The sequence below is a fragment of the Exophiala viscosa genome (assembly GCF_022695815.1).
Source record: "Exophiala viscosa unplaced genomic scaffold EDD37scaffold_1, whole genome shotgun sequence".
Lineage (NCBI taxonomy): Eukaryota > Fungi > Ascomycota > Eurotiomycetes > Chaetothyriales > Herpotrichiellaceae > Exophiala > Exophiala viscosa.
This window is the reverse complement of record NW_026944353.1, coordinates 4,217,413-4,231,839: the sequence shown is the minus strand read 5'-3', so window position 1 is coordinate 4,231,839 and position 14,427 is coordinate 4,217,413. Positions and strand designations below refer to the sequence as shown.

The window sequence follows — 14,427 nt, the reverse complement described above, 5'->3', positions numbered from 1 at the left end:
CCCCACGCCAACGACCTCGAAGCAGGCGTGGCCACGATGGAGACGAGACGCGCACCTCTGCGATTGAGGATGAGGAAGACGTTCTACCGGGCGCTCCTGGTCGCTTTCCTGCTGTGGTTCTTCCTTTGCAAACTCACATTCTACGATGTCTTGGTAAGAACTTCCTCTGACCTTTCCACCAGCACAAGAACCAATGCCTGAGTCCCTACAGTCCGGTTCTTTCCTCGGGCTACGAATGTGCAAGAATACAGAATACTACGGCCCAGCTGCATCGTCCCTCTCTGCTTTCCCAGCTCCAGAAAACACCACGTTCAGAATCCCAGACACTCTCGACACATTCTATGACTACAAATTCCGCAATCACACGTCCTGCCAAATCTCCTCGCTCGATCTACACTCAGCGTTCTCACCACTATGTGAGACTCGCGATGCCTTCCTCCACGCCTTCTCCGGCGGCGGCAGAATCGGCTTCGACCGCCCCTTCATCCCATTAGACTGCGACATGCGGTGGTTCAACACCGACGAAGTCTGCAGCATTCTCTCACGCTTCGAAAAAGTCATCGTCGTAGGCGACAGCATGATGAGACATGTCGTGGGTGCAATGAACGTTCTCCTCCGTAAAGACCTGGGCTACGGCGCCGTCACGAACTGGAACTTTAATGAGCAGGAATTGTAAGCCACCCTTCTTCTCAGACACACACACTCACACACCAATGTACAGTACTAACGTTTGGCTTTGCAGACAAGAATGCTTCTGCAACCACCAAATGGACGTGAAATCGTGCTCGGTGCAAGGCATTTTCTCGACCTCCTCTGTCCTACAACACGACCCGTCGAGCCTGGCCTGTGACGAACCAGTCGACTTAGTCATCGAAATGATGCTCAAATTCCCACTCGATCCCACCGAAGTCTCACGCTTCCAGGACTTATTGGCGTCCACCAAACCACGCAAACCCTACGCCTTCCTCTTTGGACACGGTCTGTGGAACGACCTCGACATCCAAGCGAGCATGAACTGGCTGGACAAGCTCCTCGAGCATACACTTGAGAAAGCACCGTATTTGGGCACGATCAATAATCGGCGAAGTCACTCGATCTGGCCTAGACTGTACATCACACCAAACGCCGCTGGCGTGTTGAAGCCGGATCAGTGGCTTGTCAGCCAGGGCGACAAGCAATTGATGATTTTTGAGGAGAGTGTGCGTGTGGAAGTGGCGCAACGAGGTGTTGAGACGCTGGGGACCTGGAATATGAGTGTCCAAGCCACGAAATATGATGGCGTGCATTTGGACCTGAAGGGGAACTTGATCAAAGCTATGGGCGTGCTGAATTGGCTGAATCTGGTTGATGTGGATGCTTGGTGAGCAGGCAGACAGGAGTCAGAGTTGAGCTTGACAAAGTGCAAAGACACAGTTGCAAGAGACGAGAGTTTCACAAGAGTTTACGAGATGGTCAACAGGCATTGATTGACCATGACTAGAGGCGCAGGAGAAGCGTCTTAGGTCTCACAAGGACTTGAATCAGACTCCGGGTTTCAAAACAGTTGAGGTCATGTCAAAAACTTCGAAGTGCTTTCCACATCCACCTAAAATGGACTTTTTGCTGCAACAGAGCTCGCCTAGGGCCTGCTGAGCAGGCTTTCTATATGATGTACAATGTTTATCTCCCTCCTCTTTCCCATTCAAGTCTTGCCCCGGAGTCGGAGGCCAGTGATACTGAATCTCGCCCAAAAGACCAACAGTGCGGCTAGAACGACGGCAATACCACTGAACAGCTGCACGCCAAGCCAGTCGTACGATGTGCCCAAGATCGCGCCAGTCACAGGGGTTCCAGTCAAGAGTCCAAAGGCGCTGATGAAGAACAGCTGGCCCATTCGCGTGCCAATCTTGGTCATGTCCTTGGTCAAATAAACAATCGCAACGGGCGGAATCGACACCAACCCTCCGGAAAAGAAGCCATATAAACACGAAAAGGCGATCAGGCCGCCGACATTGTGAATACCGATCCATATCAATGCCAACATGCCGGTCATAAAGCAACATGGGCCCATGACGTTTAGCGGGCCGATGTGATCGGCCAGGAAATTCGGAACAAGCCGTCCTGGAATGCTGGCAGCATTTAGCATGGGGAGTAAGTAGAACCCTAACCTCTCCGAGGTGATGCCCTGTTGTATTCCGTATGACTGGTCGTAGTAGACTGGACCGTAGAAACCGATGAAGGCGACGAACATGGCGATGCAGAACAAAACATACGGGAGCTCCGTGAATGCTGTGAGGTCGACCAAATGGCGTTTATGCTTGGGCATGACTCGCGGCCTCATGACCAGCACAGAGAACCAGACTGTCACAAGCGAGATAAAGCCAAGGACTCGGGTCGCCCAAGCGAAGCCAATGTGCGGCTGCAGGCGGATGAAGATGATGGGGTAAAGAACTCCGCCCAGCGAGGATCCAGACGCAGCCATACCGTTCGCCAATGCCTTTCTCGTGCTGAAATATTGCGGCAGAATCGCAACCGAAGGGATGAAGATACAGCCAGCTCCAACGCCGATGCAGATGCCCTGTGCTAGCATCGTCTGCCAGTATGTCTTGCACAGGGATGTCATCATGAAGCCGAATGGGATCAGGGTTGCACCAGTGGCGATGAGAGCTCGAAAATAACCATTGTCATATGCTGGTCCTGATATGACGCCGACAAGCAACAGTAGAAATGCCTGGATAGAGCCGATCCAGGATATATCGCTAGGACTAGCGTGCCACACAGGATTGGTTGCATAATATGTCTGATAGACACCAAACGTGTTCACGAGGCCCCTAGAACAGATATTAGTGCTTTCTTGTTTCCTGGAAGGAATGAAATCTGTACCAGGCATTGAAGAAGAGGAAGAAAGAACCAAGAACTTGTAGCCAAGCGGTGAGGCCTCCATTCGGAGGAGGGCCTGGGTCATTGTCGTTCTTCTCTGATATCGGGACTGGATCACCTTCTGTGGGTGACTCGTCGATATTGGCCTCGGCGTCAAGAGCTCGGTCGAAGTTGGACTCGGTTCGATGAAGTGTCGGGTTTGGACGTTGTCTGGAGGCATTGAGATCTTTATTGTCTTCTATAGACTTGTCCAGTTCATCTTCTCGAAGGGTGGAGGAGCTCATCACACTTGTGATGTGGGTGTGCTTAACAGTGCCGAGGTGTACGAGGGTGGCCACGCAGTAATGTGTATTAGTTCCCAATCAGCTCTCACGGCATGATATCAATACAGAGGCGACATAGAGCACGAATAGTATAGGCAAAGACTTTTGAGAGGAATCGCACGGACATCAAAACACAAGAGGCGAAAGAAGTAAAAGTTGAGCAATGGTACGGCGGTACTCCGTACACTCACAAATGGGGGCTGTCAATATGGCATGGAGGCGGGGGAGAACCGAGACCGAAAAATTCCACAAATTAGAGGAGAGGAGGAAGTCTTCTTTGTACGGCGACACGGTAGAGATCCACGGGAAATGTGTACTGGATCATGTACGAGACCGAAAAGCCATGAATAATGAAAGAGCAGAAGCGGGTAAATGGCAGTTGTTTGGGTGCCACTTTCTTGGTGCCGTTATATCCGAACATGAGAGAAGGCATCTCCAATATCGACCTACATCTCGACAAGCTGTGATTCCGTATCAACACCTCGACGGCTTGATAGACTGCGATTGAGCATCCAACAGGTTTATTCTTTTTCAAGACTGGCCCTCGACGATTTTGCCGTGTATGTGGCTGGTGAGTACCCATAAAGAATGATGTGATACTCATTGGAGAATATGACTGGCCTGGCAAACCAGGTACATTATATTTGAGCAAGACGATCGATCAGCTCCCCAGCGAGTCAAATATGTACAGGGCCACCTTGTATGCATATGAACACACGGAATTGATGACACCTGCGAGTCAACATGTTCAAAATGGAAAGATGTCATCTCTTTTAAGATGAAACTTCTCATGCCCAAGAATCGGCGGCAAGCATCTCCAACCTCAATCTGAAACACCGTCAAACTCGTTCGGCCACTGCCACGATTAGACGCCGCATGCGACACCCAACGGCCATGACACAAGGCATCGTTCGAGCCTTGCATGTTTGTCTGAACATTCGTTGGCTCTCACTGCATCTCGTTCTTGGCGGCTCACGATAAATATAGCCTTCCAAAACCTCACTGGACCCGGCAAACCTCGTCTTCGACCGCATCGACCGTCTGCCTCAAACCATGCACTGGCCAAGGTTGATTCTGGCGCGCTGCAATGCATCGACGTTTCTTTGGGCCAAACACCAGGTCAAGTAATGATGTCTGTGGCATCAGCCGCTGACCAAACGCTGAGCCCATTTGTAGGGAAAATCAAGGTAGGTTTGACAACGTCGCTCGACATACATATGCCATGTTCGTGTTCATGCAAGAATCGCAACTCTGTTGATCCTGCATCTCTCTTTGCCTTGCTGCATCATATCGTGGTCTTTGGGAGGATACACAGGCCTCATTTTGTTCATTGCACTGGTTGCTTCCATATTCGTTGCCTTACGATCATCGCATTCGTCGCGCTGGTCGCTATACCATTCATTTTCCTACAATAGCGTTCCCTATATCAACGCGCTGGCACAGAGAAGACACACGAGCAGAATAGCAGACGACGACACCATCTCCATCATGAAATTCACAACGCGGAGCGTCAACGACGCCTTCCCCATCTCTGGCCCCAACCCGCCAACATTCCCACCACCACCTCAACCCTCACGCTCTCGCCATCCAGCATTACGCCGACTACACAGGTTTCGGATTGTCGGTCAACCGATCACGCTCGTCCTAGTCTTCACCACCCTCATCCTCAATGCCATCTACGCCTACTGCGTGGCCAAACCTCACAAATCCGACACCACCGCCAGCACCGCAAGCACAGAGTCATCTACGGTGACAGCCTTACTCATCTACACCCTCACCACCCCGGCAATCAGCCTATTCCACCTGACCGCCGACCTCCTCACCAACCACACCAATCCACAGCACCTGAGCACAAAGCTAGCATACAAGCTCCTGCTGCCCACCACAGCTCTGTTGACAGCAGGCTGGGCAGCGTCTGCCTCAATCTGGATGCACTGCGAGATCCCAGCGTTCAACAAATCCGGCCGAAATGTCTGCCCACCCCAAGTCCGCGGGCACTTCATGTACGGCATTCACGAAGTCAGCATTGCAAAGACGGCGATAAGCTGGACCATCTTCGTCCTGTATGCAGTATATCTACTCATCCTGGTCGGCGGGTATAAAGCGCAGAAACGCGTGTGGAGAATCGCCGCGAAGACGGGCGCTGACTTCGAGCACGGCGACGCCACGGAGATTGTGGTGAGTGTTTGATCACCAGGAGTTATCAATCACAAACCTACAGTACTTCTTCCTCTGCATGGTCGTCCCACAGAATAGTTGAATAGGAGGGCTCTGCTGTGCACTGCTAGAGGGAAAGAGGGTTTGTCTATGTACAACGTCGCCACGATCTTCGAGTTAAGCAGGGGATTACAAATGTACAAAAAGTCAAAGCGCTGGAGTTAAGAGCAACAAAGGACAGGATCACATCGAGTACGTCTTATATTTTATGTCTAATCATACACAATTGAACCTATTCACCGAGTCTTCTAATCTGTTCGATGTACCCTTTGAACCAAGATTCCTGGTCAGCCCTCTCTTGCCATAGGGAAGCATATTATCGCGATGGCTTCGATCCACACAATGAAAACTTCCGATGTTGCCCGGCTGACCTTGCTCCGGCTGTACGAACATCTTCCAAGGCATTCGAGCACTTTGTCTTTTAAGTCTTGTCCCTCAAAAAATGCCTTCTTGTGTATTCATGTCCTAAAACTCCGACGAAGCCGTAAGAAGGATCTCGGTAGCACAAGATGCTATGTGCTCACTGCTCATCGTCCTCATCGAGATCAGGATTCTCTTCGGCATCGTCCTCATCAAGATCAGGATTCTCTTCGGTAATCAAGCAGCCATATTCGTTGTAGCGCATGACAAAGAGAGGTGGTGGCAATTCGTCATCAGCAGAAACAGGCCCTGGTTGGGCCAGGATGTCTTCCTAAGCCATCCTGACTTTCGCCCTCTCGTCCTTGGGTGCGATCCGCGCCATCATCTCTTCCCGCTGCATGAGGTGCCCTACACGCTCCAGCAGGCCCAACAGACCTTTCATGCTGCTGCCCCATTCATCCAACACCTCATCCGGCCCTCGTTTCTCTTCGAAACTGACCATCCGGGCTGGTCGGTCGATGCGCGCATACACCGTCTTCTTGGTGACCAGATCCGAAATGTACTTCTCCGTCTCCTCCTCCGACAGATCGAGCAGTTCGGTCAGACGAGGGAAGGTGATGCGCGTGTAGTACTTCGCGACGACTCGAACGTTGTGTTCAATGACGCGATGTCGCAGGGCTTCATACCGTGTATGCGCCTTCGGGTCGCTGGAGTCTTCGGTCTTGGAGAAAATGTCCGTTGAGCAGAGGTGTTCGCCATATTGTTGCTCGACCATGGGCCAGCGCATGAGTTCGTGGATCGTGAATTGTTTCAACAGCGCGGCGTCCTTTGGCACTTCCGAATTGCGGCTGTCCTGGTAGACGCGATGGAGGAGATCAGACTGTTCGTTGTCGTAAGGCGCGAGTAGCACAAAGTAGATAACGCGTTGGAGCGTGGCACGCAACTGGTCGGGGTTGTTCTCGACGGACTCTGTGTCGAGCACTTGTCTGTAATGCTTGCACGCATCGAGATACCGATCTTCATGCTTCGCAAGCTTGATTTGTTGTTCGTAATATCGTAGCTTCAAGTCCGTCACGTCGTCCAGTGGTTCTGGAGGTGGTTCATCGGCAGATCTCTTCTTCTCCTTCTCTTCACGGGCCTTCTTCTCCTTTTCCATCTGTTCCGGCGTCTGCTTGGGTTTGCGAGCAAAATATCTCGTACTCATTTTCCTGCTGAGAATCATCGCTTGTGTCCAGTCGCCATTTTCCATGCACAATTCCACTTGTTCTAGTATGAATTCTGTCTTTTCTCTCCTTGTCATGGATCCGAATGTCTCGACTTGCAACTCGCAGAGGATCTCGCTTGCTGATTTGATGTCGCCTTGCTCCTTTTTGATGTCGGACAGGATTCGGGTGATTCGTGCACGCTCGACTTCAACGAAGATCTGGGATGGTCAGTTCGGACTTTGAGAGGCGAGCATCCAGATCAACTTACTCTGCCTTCCGTCACGGTTCGTAACGTCTCAATTATGCTGAGTTTTGTGTCTAGGTTCGGCGTATCATCGAGGAACTTCATCACCTCCTGCACCATGGCGGTAATGGCTTGTTTGAGTTGTCCATGTTTCTTCGAGAGCAGCAGGACTTGCTCGTTCAGCAAGCTCCAATCTCCAGCCTGTTTGCATAATGTGATGATTGCGACCAAGCATCTTGAAGTTGTGGCGAGATCTGAAGCCTATGTTTGTTGTCAATGAGGCGCTGTGATATGCAGGACAGATCGGTAGCATACCTGTCTGGTTTGTTTCTCGAGGGCGATGATCTTGTCGATACCTTTCTGGAGATCTTTCTGTACATGATTTAGCCTCAGTATCTCATCATGTGGCATCTAATTCACCTTCGCTAACTCCTCTGCCTCAGGCAGGATCTTGTCCGCATCCTTGGTATAATCTTTGTCTGGTTTGAAGATGTTTCCGTCCGACATGGTTACCGGGGATGCGTATACAATCTATCGGAGTAGCACTTAGATGAGCGCGGGTAGAGTAGGTCTCGAAAGGAGGATTTTATTGACGAGGGTCAGATGAAATATGCTTGGACGTGTAGTCTGAACAATTGTCCGCAGTGTATGGAGCGACTTAGTACTACAAGCTCAAATGATGCATCCGCGGCGCCTTGACGCGTCCTTGGCGCCTGACATGGCAGCCTCGCCAGCGCAAGCCTCGCTACTTAAGTAAGGTCCTGTACAAATTTGTCTTGCCCTGGATATAGAGTTAACGACGCCTCCATGGACGCCCATAGGTATGCATTGCTCTATCTGATACCTATCGATCAGAATTACTGCACACACTTTTGTAGTCCAGACTCTAGCCTTGTTGTCGGACCACCTATTCCCAGTACATATACACCACGACGGAACTTCTTCCAGAAGCAAACAATGCAGTCTTACACGGCGCCCAAGAATCCCTGACTCTCCAACATCAAAATGATTTGGTGAACAATGCTTCTGACGGTTTGCTTTTCAGTGTCAACTGTCAGATCGGCATCTTCAGGCTTCTCGTATGGGTCGTTGACACCGGTAAAGTTCTGGATGGAATTTCTCCGGGCACGAGCATACACTCCTCTCTTATCCGTCTTCTCCGAGTACTCCAGAGTAGTGGCAACGTGCACCAAGAAAAAGCTGCCGTATCTCTCAATAGTGGCACGGGCATCTTTTCTAGCTGCGTCAAAGGGTGCAATGGGCGCGGCTATCACAGCAGTTCCGGCCTTAGTCAGCTCGCCAGCAACAAAGGCAATACGAGCGATGTTGGTGTCGCGATCTTCCTTTGTGAAGCCGAGTTCTGCAGAAAGCTCAGAGCGAACGGTCTCACCAAGGAGCAGACTGACAGGTCGGCCACCTTGCTCGTTGAAAGTGACTTCCAAAGCTCGTGCAATGGCGTCCTTGCCAGAGTTTTGGTAACCAGTCAGGAAAATGGTAAAGCCTTGCGTTGCGCGCGGTGGGTTTGACTCTCGGAGGACCTTGACGACCTCTGGATACGAGAACCATTCAGGGATGGGCGCACCAACTCTCAGACGTCTTCGGAGTTCGGTACCAGAGATGTCGAGGGTCTTGATACCAGCCGGTACTTCGTCCTTTGGTTTGTATTCGTCGGTCTCAGGGAGGTAGGTCATCATTTGGAATTCGACAACCTCAATTCCCAATTCAGCCCTGTACTTCTCCACCGCGTGCTGGGCGTCATATGGACCGTAGAAGTCCTTGCCTGCGCTGTTTTTGCCAGGTCCGGCATGATCTCGGCCAATAATGAAATGTGTAGCGCCGTGGTTCTTTCGGATGATAGCGTGCCAGATGGCTTCACGAGGACCACCCATACGCATGGCCAGACCGAGCAGACCGAGGACAGCCATTCCGTTGGGATATCTGGGCATGAGTGCCTGGTAGACACGAACGCGAGTGAAGTGGTCAATGTCGCCAGGCTTGGTCAAGCCAACAACTGGGTGAATGAGGACGTTGGCTTGTCGAGCGCGGGCAGCGCGAACTGTCAGCTCACGATGAGCTCTGTGCATGGGATTTCGGGTCTGGAAAGCCACCACACGGTTCCAACCAAGCTTCTCGAAGTGTGTCCGCAGCTCGGCTGGGGTGTATCGTAGAGCAACGTAGTCGTAGTGACTCAGCCTGTTGACAGCCTCAATCTTTCCGCCAATGTACAATTCCTTTGTGCTGTTGAACAGGAACTTAATGGCTGGGTGTTCTGGATCTCCACCGAACACCTCTTGTGCCTCCTTCTTCTTGTCTGGCTGGTAGACGTCGTCGACTGTCAGGATAGCGAGGTTACGGTCGTCTCTGAAGTCTCGGAGGGTGATTCTGGCGCCTGCCTTGATTTTCAGACGCTCGACAGTCTTGCTTGTGACGTCCAAGCAGATGGGCATGCTGAAAAGAGCGCCATCTGCTAGTCTGAGGTTCTCAACAACGCCATTGTAGTCCTTCTCGTTCATGAATCCTTCGAGCGGAGAGAATCCACCGTTCAGGATAAGCTCAAGATCACATAGCTGGCGTTCGGTCAGGACAACGGCAGGCAGTGTCTCTGCTTCAGCGGAGAGTTGAGAGTGACGAGGAGCGTCTCGTGCAAGGAGATCCTTGAGGATCCCTCCGTGCGGTGGGTTGGCCATAGCTGCGAATCTTTAGGGCCCGTAGTGATAAGGAGAGGAATGAAGCTCAAAAGAATGTGCAACACGGTCTGGTCCTTAACAAAGTCTTATAAAAGCTCAGAGAGAATTGTTATCTTGTTCATGAAACACGCAAGACACCTTGCCCTGGCTTGCCAAGTGCACTTTCTCATCTCACGGCTCCAAGCGTCGTAAGATCGTCCCCGCCAACCTTGAATGCGGACTGACACAAATTTTTGTCGCTCAGGCAAAATGTCGGTGATGGCGTGCTCGCTGAACTCCATGAATTTCCCTTTTCCGCGCCACTTCATCCATTCTGGTTGGTCGAGCTGCGTCACCATTCCTCCCTGTTGGATCAGATCTCCGGGACCTGGCAGGCCGCAGAAGCGTCTGTTTTGGCGTCGTTGCAAGGTTCGTACCTGAAGGAAATCGCAGGACTCGTGTCTGAACTGGAACATCCGTGCAGAAAAGGTGGATAAATGATCTTGCAGAGTAGAAGCTGAGTACCTTTTTCTCCGACATCATCGACCGGAGGATTGGAAGTGGCCTTCCGTAAGGCTGCGCGACCACTCGGAAGTGCTACAAAGGCACTATGAATAGGTTTACATCATAAAGGAAAATCTCTTAAAGCACCCCAGTCCATTCTAGATGGATGAAGAGTACGACCTGAAGAAGACGAATGCGAACAATGACTCGGCAAGTCTCAAGATGATGATGATGGTGTATATTTGGAAGACGATAAGGCTCTCGGAAATCTAATCGATCCTTGCTAGGCATAACAAGTCAAACACTTGAACTGCATCAAAGTAGGCGACCGCTGCGCTTTTGTGTATATACCATCTTGAGATGCTCATCTAGCCCCCTTCCATGTAATAAATGTTGTGGCCGATATCATGCTTTTCATGTCATACAGATTCCCCTCATGCAGAACCTTGATCGTGGGCCATCGCTAATGCTGAATAATGGAAACGCCAACGCTATGCTGAAAAAGACCAAATCCTCAATGTCGTACAGATCATGCTTCGAGTGTTACCTGCTGCAAAGCTTGGTCAAGGGCTTCCCGTTCTCTCTTCTTCTCTTGTTCAAAGAGGAATTGTGCGTACTTGGAACGAGGATTATGAATGCCACACTCGGTCTTCTTCTGGCCCTTCCAACGACCGGCACGTTCATCCTCACCCTCTTTCACAGGGCTGGTCGAGTGCCAGTCGCCGACGCTCTTGTATCCTCGGTCAAGCAGAGCGTTGTATGGTACGTCGTTTTCCTTGACATATTGCTGGATCTGCTCGAATGACCAGTTGGCCATGGGGTTGATCTTGATCAAGCCAGCCTCGTCGATCTCGATGATGTCCAGGTCGCCTCTCTTGCCTCCCTGGCTTCTCCGTCTGCCCGTAAGAACGGCGCATGCTTGCAACTCACGGTAGGCTCGTTGCGCCGGCTCGACCTTGACCAAGTAATCGTATCGATTGTCGTCCGTCTCCCACAGTTTATCACCGTATTTCTTAGCGAACTGCTGGGCTGTCTCCACACCTTGTGGCTTATAGACATGAATGTTGACCAGAGGATATCTTGACCGTACACGATCCAACAACTCCATGGTCTCACCGAAGTGGTGCAGGGTGTCGATGAAGACAAGGTCAACCATCTGTGGCCGGGGGATCTTCAACTTGGAGAGCATGTCCAACTGAACCAGCCCGGTAAGGCCAAAGGCGGTTGTCTGGAAGAGGTGGGGCAGGGTGGTAATGCACCATCGCAGGATGTCTTGCGGCTCGAGGAACTGAAGTTGGCGGTTAAGGAACTGGAGATGAGGTTTGGTGAAGTACACCTCAGGCATGCTGATTTCACTGTTCTGGACGCTGGCATAACCTGAGTCGGCACCACTCAACGAGGGGCTGCTCTCGCAGCTGCTGTATGGGGACTGGTTTCTGGACGAGGACGACATGGTGATGAATGCTGTGGCAATGGCTCTTTAGTCTGTCGAGGGAGGTGACGACAGGTTAAAGAAGCAGGAGAGTGATGAGCAATGGGGAGGGAACTGAGATGAGGGCGCACATTGGGAAGCAAGGGAAGTAATAGAAGCCCACCTTTTTACAAATCATCTCGCAATATCATCGTCGAGCACGCAATTCTTTGGTGGAGCGCACTAGAAGGTCGCTTTCAAAGCCTCGCCATCGGCAGACCCAAACCAGCAAAAAAAGTCGCGACCTCCCACCATCGTACTGGTCACGTGCAATCACGCCATCGATGACACCTGAAAGCCATTGGATGGCGACAAAGTCTTGCAGTGGTCAAGCAGTCATTCGCAGGCCGTCTGGCTCCGATGGCAGGCAGGACAATCTTGCATGCATCATTCTTGCATGTTTGTCCGTGACGCAGGGTTCGTTTACCCGAGGATATGAGTGCAGAGTCGAGGAGGATCATGGATTGACATTTTGTTTCCAGCACCTCAGAAGGTTAAATCTGACGAGATCCGGTCCTTCCAATGATTTGCAGTCTTTGTTCGCAGACCTTGGGGGACTTTCCTTTCGTGACTAATCGTATATCGCGTCTTCGAAGTCATCTGTTGATGCTTCACCGCCCGTCGTGGTGTTGACCAGAATGTAAAGTGGGGGGTGAAGCAATTCCCGGCCTCGACGTTCAAATTTTAGATCTCCGTGGAAAGGCCGTTCCCATGATATCACGTGCATGAGCTTGCGACATGTGATCTGATGTCATCGTTTGCCTTGGATTTTCTACGGTGGTCGGAACTTCCTCCTCGGCGCAGAAACACAATCGCTCTTGAATGTGCTGCATCTAGAATCCAATACCACTATCGCTGAGGGACTGCATACGACGAGAACAACACATCGTTTACCCAATAATAAGCAAAAAGAAATTCAGACTCTTCTCACACTTTTTTATGTTTGCTGGCCCCTGACTGATCGACGCTCCTACAGATATTGGTTCCTGCATTGGTCGTGCTGGTATGACGTCGTCTTGCAGCTGCCCCAACTCTTTCTTTTCTGCAGGTGGCCTCCTACCTGCGGACCCTTAACTTGTTGCACATCGAGAGCCCGCCCAAAACAAACTCAATGCGCGGTCAGCAGTGATCATGGCATCTCCAGCCCGGTCACGCAAACCGAGTCTCGCAAAAGACTCCCTCTCAGGCAGTTCCTATCTCGACGACCACCTCGAGTACCGAACCCACCAGAGCGGACCCGTGACAAGCATAGATGGCGTCCTCGAACAGCCTCACCGTGTGCCGCGTACAGCGATGTCCAGCACCTCCCTTGCGTCCAGGAGGTCCATCAGCGCCATCTCTCCATCTCTCATAGTCTCGCAGGAGAGTGGCACCATTCACACCATCTCTCATACTAATTGCATTCCTGAAGCTGGTGATGCGCAACGACTTGTTGCGACCATATTCTACAACTCCAAAACCCCCCGCCATCCACACATCCACCCAGATCAGTCACCTCCTGTGAACCCGACCGATCCTATTCCTATTCCAGAGATCGTTGAAGGCTCGGCGCCAACCACTAGCATATCAGAATACCCTCTCGAACCTCCCGCTCCAGAACCCGAACCGTTGGACCACCTATACGGTGCTTTCATTTCGCAGTTATGCCTTACACATTTTCTGTCAACCCTCGACAGTCTCCTCATTCACAACAGACCAGAGGAACGAAGGCTCACATCATCGCATCGATGTCTGGACCCCGATCCTTCCAAGCCCCGGGTCATGGAAGTAGTATTCTCACCCCCTCCGAATCCTGAATACCTTCCATGGGAATTGATATCAAAGCACGAGTCAATCTACAAATTTGAAAGAGAATGGAACTGCGAAATCATTTTACAGCGCGCGAGCGTATACCGTCGGCACAAGCGTCTCTGCGTCTTCGACATGGACTCCACCCTTATCCAACAAGAAGTCATCGACGAAATTGCTGAATTCATTGGTGTCAAGAAGGCTGTAGCTGCGATCACTGAGCGAGCTATGAATGGCGAGCTAGACTTTGCAGCGTCTCTCAAGGCAAGGGTTGCCCTCCTTAAAGGCGTACCAAGCGATGTGTTCGAGCATTTGAAGCCCAAGATTGTCATCACCCCTGGTGCAAAGGAATTGTGCAAGTGTCTCAAGAGACTGGGCTTCAGTCTCGCTGTGCTAAGCGGAGGCTTCCAACCTCTCGCCGACTGGCTTGCAGGCGAACTGGGACTGGATCACGCGTTTGCAAATCATTTGGTTGTGGACCACGAAACAAAGACACTGACCGGCGAGTTGGACCCATCGCATCCAATCGTCGACGCTCAACACAAGCAAAGTCTGCTGATAAGTCTGGCTTCTGGAAAGAACATCCCACTTGCGCAGACGATGGCTGTGGGTGACGGAGCGAACGATATACCAATGTTGATGACGGCCGGGCTGGGCGTGGCGTTGAACGCGAAGTCCAAGGTGCAGATGGAAGCGCCGGCAAGACTCAATATCGGCGAGAGTATGCTTGACCTGGTGTACCTTCTGGGTTTGACCAAGCAGGAAGTGGACGAGCTGTTGCAGGATTAGA

At 51.4% G+C, this 14,427-nt stretch overlaps 7 protein-coding genes across 7 annotated transcripts; 3 read left to right on the top strand and 4 right to left on the bottom strand.

Annotated features, from left to right (window-relative positions):
• The first annotated feature begins 5 nt into the window (after positions 1 to 5).
• On the top strand, positions 6 to 1,523 carry EDD37DRAFT_81259 (uncharacterized protein). The gene is made up of 2 exons (XM_062820295.1): positions 6 to 672; positions 743 to 1,523. The coding sequence occupies exons 1-2, from the start codon at positions 194 to 196 to the stop codon at positions 1,362 to 1,364; spliced, it is 1,101 nt and encodes a 366-aa protein (XP_062675951.1). The 5' UTR covers positions 6 to 193; the 3' UTR covers positions 1,365 to 1,523.
• EDD37DRAFT_81264 (MFS transporter, MCP family, solute carrier family 16, member 10) lies at positions 1,523 to 3,244 on the bottom strand. The gene is made up of 2 exons (XM_062820296.1): positions 2,863 to 3,244; positions 1,523 to 2,810 (listed from the first exon to the last, which is right to left on the bottom strand). Exons 1-2 carry the CDS (start codon positions 3,141 to 3,143, stop codon positions 1,682 to 1,684), a joined length of 1,410 nt encoding a protein of 469 aa, XP_062675950.1. The 5' UTR covers positions 3,144 to 3,244; the 3' UTR covers positions 1,523 to 1,681.
• A 1,144-nt stretch (positions 3,245 to 4,388) lies between these two features.
• Positions 4,389 to 5,574, top strand: EDD37DRAFT_80958 (uncharacterized protein). The gene has a single exon (XM_062820291.1). It carries the CDS (start codon positions 4,671 to 4,673, stop codon positions 5,370 to 5,372), a length of 702 nt encoding a protein of 233 aa, XP_062675949.1. The 5' UTR covers positions 4,389 to 4,670; the 3' UTR covers positions 5,373 to 5,574.
• Positions 5,575 to 6,043: 469 nt separating this feature from the next.
• On the bottom strand, positions 6,044 to 7,877 carry EDD37DRAFT_80968 (26S proteasome regulatory subunit N5). The gene is made up of 4 exons (XM_062820292.1): positions 7,629 to 7,877; positions 7,524 to 7,580; positions 7,233 to 7,469; positions 6,044 to 7,182 (listed from the first exon to the last, which is right to left on the bottom strand). The coding sequence occupies exons 1-4, from the start codon at positions 7,713 to 7,715 to the stop codon at positions 6,091 to 6,093; spliced, it is 1,473 nt and encodes a 490-aa protein (XP_062675948.1). The 5' UTR covers positions 7,716 to 7,877; the 3' UTR covers positions 6,044 to 6,090.
• Positions 7,878 to 8,173: 296 nt separating this feature from the next.
• Positions 8,174 to 9,895, bottom strand: EDD37DRAFT_558184 (sulfate adenylyltransferase; the record flags this gene model as incomplete). The annotated part of the gene is made up of 1 exon (XM_062813746.1): positions 8,174 to 9,895. One exon carries the CDS (start codon positions 9,893 to 9,895, stop codon positions 8,174 to 8,176), a length of 1,722 nt encoding a protein of 573 aa, XP_062675947.1.
• A 767-nt stretch (positions 9,896 to 10,662) lies between these two features.
• Positions 10,663 to 11,982, bottom strand: EDD37DRAFT_81001 (phosphoadenosine phosphosulfate reductase). The gene has a single exon (XM_062820293.1). It carries the CDS (start codon positions 11,829 to 11,831, stop codon positions 10,908 to 10,910), a length of 924 nt encoding a protein of 307 aa, XP_062675946.1. The 5' UTR covers positions 11,832 to 11,982; the 3' UTR covers positions 10,663 to 10,907.
• A 151-nt stretch (positions 11,983 to 12,133) lies between these two features.
• On the top strand, positions 12,134 to 14,426 carry EDD37DRAFT_655740 (phosphoserine phosphatase; the record flags this gene model as incomplete). Its single annotated transcript, XM_062818777.1, has 2 exons — positions 12,134 to 12,198; positions 13,040 to 14,426. The coding sequence occupies 2 exons, from the start codon at positions 12,134 to 12,136 to the stop codon at positions 14,424 to 14,426; spliced, it is 1,452 nt and encodes a 483-aa protein (XP_062675945.1).
• Between the last annotated feature and the right edge of the window lies 1 nt (position 14,427).